The sequence below is a fragment of the Fringilla coelebs genome, assembly GCF_963513975.1.
Source record: "Fringilla coelebs genome assembly, chromosome: 3".
NCBI classification, from domain to species: domain Eukaryota; kingdom Metazoa; phylum Chordata; class Aves; order Passeriformes; family Fringillidae; genus Fringilla; species Fringilla coelebs.
The window spans coordinates 64,224,620-64,233,352 of NC_140030.1; the positions used below are offsets into that span (position 1 = coordinate 64,224,620).

The 8,733-nt window shown below is 42.5% G+C and overlaps 1 protein-coding gene across 6 annotated transcripts; it reads right to left on the minus strand.

Annotated features, from left to right (window-relative positions):
• Window positions 1–1,298: 1,298 nt before the first annotated feature.
• Window positions 1,299–8,501, minus strand: CCDC28A (coiled-coil domain containing 28A). 6 transcript variants are annotated; one of them, XM_084201739.1, is made up of 6 exons: window positions 8,407–8,501; window positions 7,390–7,578; window positions 4,618–4,781; window positions 3,823–3,977; window positions 3,174–3,196; window positions 1,299–2,023 (listed from the first exon to the last, which is right to left on the minus strand). In XM_084201739.1, exons 2-6 carry the CDS (start codon window positions 7,545–7,547, stop codon window positions 1,969–1,971), a joined length of 555 nt encoding a protein of 184 aa, XP_084057865.1. In that variant the 5' UTR covers window positions 7,548–7,578; window positions 8,407–8,501; the 3' UTR covers window positions 1,299–1,968. The 6 variants fall into 6 exon arrangements, with proteins under 6 accessions (XP_084057865.1, XP_084057860.1, XP_084057862.1 ...); XM_084201734.1 differs by lacking the exons at window positions 1,299–2,023; window positions 3,174–3,196 and having other exon boundaries at window positions 3,712–3,977; XM_084201736.1 differs by lacking the exons at window positions 1,299–2,023; window positions 3,174–3,196; window positions 8,407–8,501 and adding an exon at window positions 8,284–8,367 and having other exon boundaries at window positions 3,712–3,977.
• Window positions 8,502–8,733: the final 232 nt, after the last annotated feature.

Genomic DNA, 8,733 nt, shown 5'->3' on the forward strand with positions numbered 1-8,733 from the left:
CAGGCTTAAAGAGATTGAAGAAAAAGGGGCTAATTCTTGTATAATTCTAAACAGCTGCTTGAGAAAGGTATTCATTTATGTCTCTATCTCAAATTATACCCTCTGTCCTTGCATAAATTGCTACAGAAACAAGATCAAGACATCCAACATGTTTGTAAGCGATTTGAAATGCGTTTGACATAGTAAGCCTAAGCAGTTTGATGTCAGAGCCCAAAAATGGAGAAGCGCTGCCTCTAATAGAGAATATCTAAACTAAGAGATTAAAAGCGTGGTTTGGGATGAGTGTGTGTTACAATGCTGATACACTGCACTTGCTGGCAAGAGGCTGCTAGCGAGCACAGAGCTCTGCTCCTGCCTCCAAGTCAGCTGCAAGAATACAACTTTGTAGAACTGCAGCTCTACTAGTCACTTTTGCCACACCTGGTATGAGGCACAAGGCTAAAAGATGCTACTTTTTAGCTTGTTGTGCAGAAGTCTGCCCAGAAACGAGGGCATAGTGCTGATGTGAGAAGGTGCTGCGCAGAAATGGTAATTGCCCAATAATTGGTCAGAGGTGTGTGCGTGGAGAACAAACATCAACCTTGGCTTCACTCTGTGAGAAGCTTGTTGTAGTGTAGTTCTCTTAAGCTGACTTTGGATTTCACAACATCACAGGTACGTACCCAGCTGCAGGCAGGGACTCCTAGGTTCGTTTACACAAGCTCATGGAGAGTCTTGGCAACGAAGGAGAAAAATTGTGTAAAGAACAAGAACAACCTGAGGGGACAACCACTGGGATCCTACTGGTTTGTAAATCATGGAGATGTGCGTGATAGGTGAGGCATGGAATTTGAGGCTGAATCTGTAGCCAGAGCACTCAGTGGTGGTTAAAGGATCCTTCTGTCCCCAGTGTGCTGCAGGCTTGGTGCTGCACAGTCCAAAACTACATCTTGTGGCTGAAGGAGCCTCTTTTCCAAAGATGCCGAACAAAAGCAATCTTCTATTCCCTGGCCACATGCCCACTATGGGTTGATGAAAGCTTTGGACTCAGGTAGAAGGATAAAGATTCCATTCCTTGTTCAGTAAGTGTAAAATCAGTGTGGAATCTGAATGTATTACCTAAAAACTGAATATAAAATAAATCCAGAACCAAAGGCATGGCTTGATGGACCAAGATAGAAATTTTGGATCTAAAACCAGCCTGATTTTATACTAATACAGATTCTTTTTTTTCCCTCTGGCTGTGCACAGAAAGATAATACCAATTAATAGTAGCCTATTTAAACATCAGAGTAACTACAAAATTGATTGTCCTGGATTTATTGAACAGTAACTATTTAACCAATTTTGGAATTTCACACTACTTAATTTATGTAGGCTGCTAGCATGCACACTAATTCTAATTTGGTGAGATTTTACAATTATTCATAGTATGGAAAAACAAACTCTGCAAACATTTGGACAATGCTAAAACTCATCTTCCTAACAGAGCCAAACCAAAAGTAGCTTGTGAAAATGAAACATCATATATTTTAAACTTTTCACTTTATTAACAATAAATTATCTGTGGCATCACCAATCAACAAAACACTAAAAAGACAGTGAGCAGATTGTCTGCATAATGATCAGAAAGGCAACATTATCAGTACCTTCATAAAAACTGGAGAAATGCCAATAACTTATATACATTTACCACTTGCAACCATATGAACACTGAGAAGAAGAAATATTTTTCCAAGTTTCTCCAATTTTTCTGTTAAATAAGGCAATAATAAAAAGCACAGCATCACAATTAACTACAACTCTAGGTACTGAGCCCTAACATAATGCAGTCCTCAGAGGAATGTGCAAAATAAATACCTGGATTTGCACTTTGATTCTTTGTTGTGTAAAATTAAAAAACAACACAAAGTCACAAGTTTTCTTGATTCCATTGTCCAAAAAACAAAAGCAAAGCTGGAGAATCCAGACTGACAAAGATGTTCTCTCTCAGCCTGTAGTACCATTTGGAATATCTTGAGCATCGGCTAAATGTAGCTTTTGGCTGAAGCAAATCATTAAGGAATATAACACTTTCACATACAGATAAAGCATGAACAAGACAGCAGTGTTACATGAAACTGTGCTTACTCTGGGGTATGCACCAGTCCAGACAAACTCTGTTCTGGTGAGTCCTATGCTAGTTCCCCACCAGTAGATTAACATTTCTCAATGAGATTTGAGCATTACATACTTCCAGCGTCAGTCTTGGGATCTAGGGTGATGGCAGATTATTTTTATCACTATTACATATTATTGTCACATTCCACTTGTTCTCTTTATGAAGTCTGCCTGAAGATGCAGGAATGTAGATACCAGGGCAGGATCTTAAGCCCCAAAAACTAGAGCCTCGCCTCCTCAATGCATACCAAGTGTGTAACAACAGAAATAACCAGACTGCAGAGCAAACAGAGTGCTACACTCCTCCACTGCCATCCTGGCTTATCAAAAGCACAGTGTGAAAGACAAGCTGAGACATTCAGCTTTATCTTCTCTGTGGGCTAAGAGCATGCATTTGCTCAGTTTCCTAAGCTCTACTGAAGTACCTGACCCTAGAAATAAAAAATTAGGTCAGCTCACTCTCCACAGTCAAGCAGCGATAAACAACCACACACATTGCTAGAAAAAAACTAAAAGGTAATAGAATTCACTTATCAGTGGGACAGATGCCTCTGAATATTGTTGAAGGAATATTACTATGGATGTTTGTTCCAGAATGTCTCAATAACTTGCATGCAGAAAGACCCTGCTGCTGATGGGTTTTGCCACTGGCAACACATTGTGGTACACAAGTGGTACATGGTAGCTAAATAAATCACCAGGTGAAAAAAACAACCTATAATTAGATGTGTTAAGATACAGTCACTTATGTATTGGAAGAACCTAAAAATTGATGCTGTATTATAGTACTAATTTAAAAGCACAGCATCACAATTAACTACAACTCTAGGTACTGAGCCCTGCAGTGCTCAGAGGAATGTGCAAAATAAACACCTGGATTTGCCCTTTTATTCTGTGTAAAATTAAAAAACAACACAAAGGCATTATCAAAGGAATCTGACTCTTTTAAAGATATCACTTACTAGGGAAACACACTGCAATTTGACTACAGTTAGTAATTATAATGCAAAATAAACATTTTAGGAAAAGGATACATAGATGAATTTAGTTCTTCTAGCTGCAATATAAATGTAGAAATTATGAGAAATGGCACTTCTGTTAGTCAAAGAAATGCAACAATTATGCTGGTATGCTGAAATGAATACATTAAAACAATGAAGGAAATAACTAATAGTTTGGGCCAAAATGTATGATTTCTTACAAAAAATCAAACCTACACTGAATTCTACACAATAAGCTAAGTTCCAAATTAAGTTTAAACCTGCTGATCTCAAGAAATTTAAAGAAATTTTAACAATTCTAGTTTTTATGGAAATACACTAGACAAAGTGTAGAATGTACTGATCTATATTCTTTGTGGTGTGTCATCTTCCCGAGATGTAGGAGGATGGACTGCCGGGAAAGTGGTCGTAGTTCCCTAGTACATGGGCTGTCCCTAAGCAGGCTGACAGGCTCAGGTAGCTTGCAGCCAGCCTGCTTCCCTCCCCAAAGCAACCAGCAGCGTAAAAATGAAAACAACTCCTGTGTTTTCTCAGAACCAAGAGGAAGGCAGGGCACCCCTTGGTTCATTGAAGAGCTATGTTCTCCTCAACTGTAAATCACTGCGCGCACAGGAGCGGTGTTTTCCTGAACCGAGCTTTGCTGTGGGCTATGTTCCATGATTTCTGCCTTCCCAGTACTTACATCTGACAGCAGTCTATCCAGGTTGGAATCACTGGCTAGTTTTCTTTTGTCTTCAGGGAGTTCTTCCATCTCCCCATAGAGCTCCAGATTGAGGCGAGCAAGTTTCTCCTGCATACTCCGCACGTGCTCCATCTGCTCTATGGAACACTCATTTCCTAAAATGACAAATAAAAACTTTACATAAAGAAACCCAAGAGAGAAAATGAAGGTGTGAAGATCAGAGAAGAGAGATGCAGCTTTCTACATCAGAGAATTTAAACATCAATTTTACAAGTACATTTGGTTTCTCGGTGGTTTCACTATTGAAGTTTCTGTCATTCAATTTGTTGCTGTGCTGTGCTGAATTTACAGTGGCTATCCAATGTTCCCAGAGTTTTTTAGAATGCATGAGGTTTTTTTGAATTCTTCTCTGATTCAGCTAAGACAGAAGAGTAACCTGGGTAAAATGCAGCTTGCACTGAATTTCATAAAAGTTGTTACCAATAGTTTTAAATGTTCATATGCAACAAAACTGGGTGCTAAATACAGTTACTTCTTCCTACATAAATAAGTGATTTCAAACTTGGTATCTTAAGGAAAGGTGCTTCCCTGCTGGAAGGAATAATTAAATGGCATACGAATAATCTCACAATACAGACAATGTTACAATGGGACTGTAATTCTAAAATGCAGTAAGATGTATTAATTATGTTGATTTCATGTGGCAGTCTGTCCTTGCAGCACACTTGTTTGCAAATGTTACCACTGTACAGCTATAAAAAACAACTATTGTACACACTCAATTCATGCACTTACCAAATGCCTGAAGTTTGCCAGAGTGGAAGTCATTCAAGAGACTCAGAAGTCCCCTTTCCATTTCCTGGACATCTGATACATCTGTGAGAAAAGAATGCTGGATTGGGGCTGCCTGTGCCCCTTTTGCTTCACCTCCTGGAGGTTTGGCTTTCTCTTTGATTACGCTAAAAAAAATAAATAATTGAACAAAACAAATATTACTTCCTGCTTTCAATTTCACTGTAGATTTGAAATGTAAGAAAGTGTACATCTGAGCTTTGAAAATTAAATGGGAAATATATAGTGCATATTTCAGTCACTGCTTTTAAGATAAATACTGGACCACCAGCTTGTCTTACAAATAAAGAATATCACTATCTCAACATTTTGATAGTGCAAAATGAAGGGTTCCAACAGTCTGCTCTCCTGCTTATGGTAGGAAGCATCAATGGACCACACATCTGTGATGGCCATCTTAGTAATCTAAAGTGGGCCAGCATTACCTAGCAGTGAGACGTAGGGCGTCATCAAGTCCAACCATTAAGCCAGCACAGCCATGTTCACCACTAACCCATGTCCTCAAGCATCACACTCACTTTTTTTAACATTTCCAGGGAGGGTGATTCCACCACTTCCCCAGGCAGACATTATCTACATAAAATCACCCAAAAAGCATCTACAAGCCAGAGAGAAACCCCCTCAAAAATCATACTCTCCTCTTGTCACAAACATCTGTAGACTCTAGCTCATGTGGAAAACAGCTTTGGATGTTTTGGAAGGTGACTTTGCCTCCAAACAAATTTTCTTAGAGCTCTTTCAGCCCACAAATTACATCCCAATTTTGTAAATCTCACAATCAAAACCACTCTCCCACTACTCTAATATACCAAATGAAACTAGTCCGTGCCCAAACATCAAATTGCTAAAAACTCTACAACCCTTCCTGCAAGAAAATCATCAAAATTCCTGGATCCCATAGACTTCTCTCTAGACATAGCACTTATTCAGAGCACCAAGTGCCCAGAGAAACTACATTAATAACTACTTTAAATCCCTGTGAACACAAAACTAATATGGATACTAAACAGACAGCTGTCAGTGAGAAGCAGCATGTTCCATCTCTGACCCAGAAACAGATAGACAGGCTGCATCCTAATACAGTTTAGGTAGGAGGCTGTCGTGCAGCCTTGTGATGAATCTGTTCAGAACTTGATCCAGTGAAAAAATCTAAGCCTAAAAATTTTAATTTAGAATACTATGGGATATTCAAAAAAAAAACCACTGACTTAAAAAAGAGGCTTGATTTAATTTGTGAAGATAATGGGGTTTAAAGCACAGTAAGGCCTACCCTTCCCATGCTCTGCAAACTCTGTCTTTTCTTATGGGAAATAATAATTCTTTGTCCAGCCCAAGAGCTCCTGTAGTCTATAAAACATCATATAGACTATTATGCTATAGAAACAACCAGCAGTCCAACAATCACCATATCCAGTTCAACTCAGAGCAACTCCATTTAGGTTCTGCTTCAATTTCAGACTTAATGGTTTGTACAACAGACAGGTCATCCATTTTTCTACCTGATTCTGATGTTTAATAAAATATACTATTGATCTTCATTGGATTCTTGCAGATAAAGTGAAAATCAATTAAATACTCTTATTCCATTATCACAGTAGCAGTTCCTCACATTATTATGTCAATTACCTCTTCTGCTTAGTAAGTTCAAACAATTATCTGTATTAGCACTGCTTGGTAAGTTTAACAATTGTGCAAGAATGGCCAGAACTTACAGTAAAAAAGGACATTTTCTTCTCCACACAATCTTTTGGACTGCAAGAAATTAATTTCTAGTAAATCCCAGGATAATGCTGAGACTTGAGTAGACTGTTCAGTCAATTGCAGAAGCCACCAATTTATAGCACATCAGTATTTACTAATATTTCCCTCTAAGTATTAACACAATAATGTATAGACTTTACATTGCAGAAATTCATTATTTATCAGGCCAATACTGCATCCTTCAAACAGACTCTCTGTGCTGATGCTGACAGTTCTGTATTTAATCTTCACCTAAACCCAGAGGTCAGTAAATTCTGCTGCCTCTCTCCAGCTAACATTTCACTTTAAAATTCCTCTTCATTTATTTATCTACTATGTCTGCCACAGCCAAGATACACATTTTCTTACATGCAGATAAATTAATGTTCTCAAACTGAAACCAACTTATCATCAAAAAACACAAACTATTCTGATGTGGTACTTTTTGAAGAACTGAATGTCTCTCTTTATGCAAGACACTCCCCCAGCTGAGAGGGGGAGTGTCACAAAACACCTGGAAATTCCAGTTCTAGCTCATCCTGTTCAATTTATGTCCTTAATTTCCTGCCATAGTTGTCAGTTCCAACCTTGCAGTCATGTAGTATTTTATTTGTTGCTCACAGCTGTACATCTGGGGCTCTACTATCTCCTATATGATGCCCAAATCTGATCACCCAACTCGTGTCTTTCACCAGGTACATCAGGCTACATTCAACTAAACTGTTGTTGGTATGAGTTTACAGCATTGTGTAACATTTCATTAAGCTTACAAGAAAAGTGTAGAACAACTTCCTTTGCTATAAAGTAACCATTACATTGCACTAAATATGTATCATGTTGCTAAAAAAGACACATCATCAAAACTTTTCACAAGTCTCTTCTGTCACAGCCAGTCTAAACAACCTTTAGACTGTCTTAGCATTGCCAAGTTCCTGGCTCTCACTCCCTCTAGGTCTGCAAAGGGCCCGAGCTTACCGTTTTAACTTTGGTTTTTGTACGGCAGGCTGTGGGGCAGGGTTGGAAAAGGCTGTACTTTTACTGACTGGCACTGAGCTTTTCTTGGAGTTAGCAACCTGAGCAGAGTGACTGGAAGATGATTTGGGGCTCCTCCTCTTGATCTTCCTTTCTTCCATTTCTTCCAATTTACTGCATCTAGACTACTATCTTCATAGGGAAGAAAAGAAGATGAGAAAAGATCCATTAAAACTGGCATTCACAATAAAAGCAAGTAGAAAGGCAGCTCGTGGAAACGAAACTTGTAGTTCCTTCAGAGATGAGCAGTCACTCATGGCTGAGAAGAAGAGAATCCAGTTTTTAGGAAAAGCTGCCTGGCCTGCTTAATGAGCGGAAAGGGCAGGACTTAAAACCTCCATCCGCCAACAGGTACCTCCAAATGATCTCAAGCATTGTGTCCCGTGGATCACGGCTAGGGAACACCACGACCGCTCGGGCCCACGGCAGGCAAAACACCGACCGGCGCTGCGGCGCGGGGCTGCCGCGACCCATCGGTGCACAGAGCCTCCTGTGCAGCGGGACACTGGGCCGATGCCGGGCTGTGGCTGCCGTGGCGCGGCTGCTGTTACGCTGTTCCAGCTCCGGCTGGCACTGCCGTGACACGCTTACGGTGTTGTTATCACTCCGACACCGCCCCTGCCCAGCTCCGCACGCACAGCCCACGCCGTGCGCGGTTACCGGGCGCTCCCTCGCCGCCTCCTCGCCGGGAAGCGCCTCTGACACCCGTTATACCCCGGAGGCGGCCGAGGGCTCCCCGGGCACGGCAACGTCACCCCCCGGCGCCATCGCGGACCGCCGCTACCTCCCGGGATGAGGAGACCCCTGCGCGCAGCCTGGGCAGTCGCAGCCGCGTACCGCCGCTTCATTACCGCGGGGCTCGGACGCGGCTGCGGTCCGGGAGCAGCGGGAAGCGGACGGAGCCCGCCGCCCCGGGCCCCCGGCCCCTTGGCCCCCCGCCCCGCCGGCCCCGCCCCCTACCTGGGGGAGCCCCGCCCCCGGAGCGCGCGCGGACCCCCGCGGAAGCGGCCGGCTCGTCCCGGCGCGCGGATCACGTGACGGCGGGCCGGCCCGGCGGCGCCGCGAGGTGCATTGTGGGAGTCCCGCCCCAAGCCACCACCTCCCCGCGGGCGGACTACAGCTCCCAGAACCGCTCGCGGCGCGGGGCGGGGCCTCGTGCCGGCGCTCGGTGGCCGTCACGGCCAAGGGTTTCTCCCGAAATACATGATCGAAGTCCACGCGTGTTAAAACACGCGGGGAGAAAACCACCGCACTGCCGACCTGGTCCTTTCCCCAGCTGACGCTGTG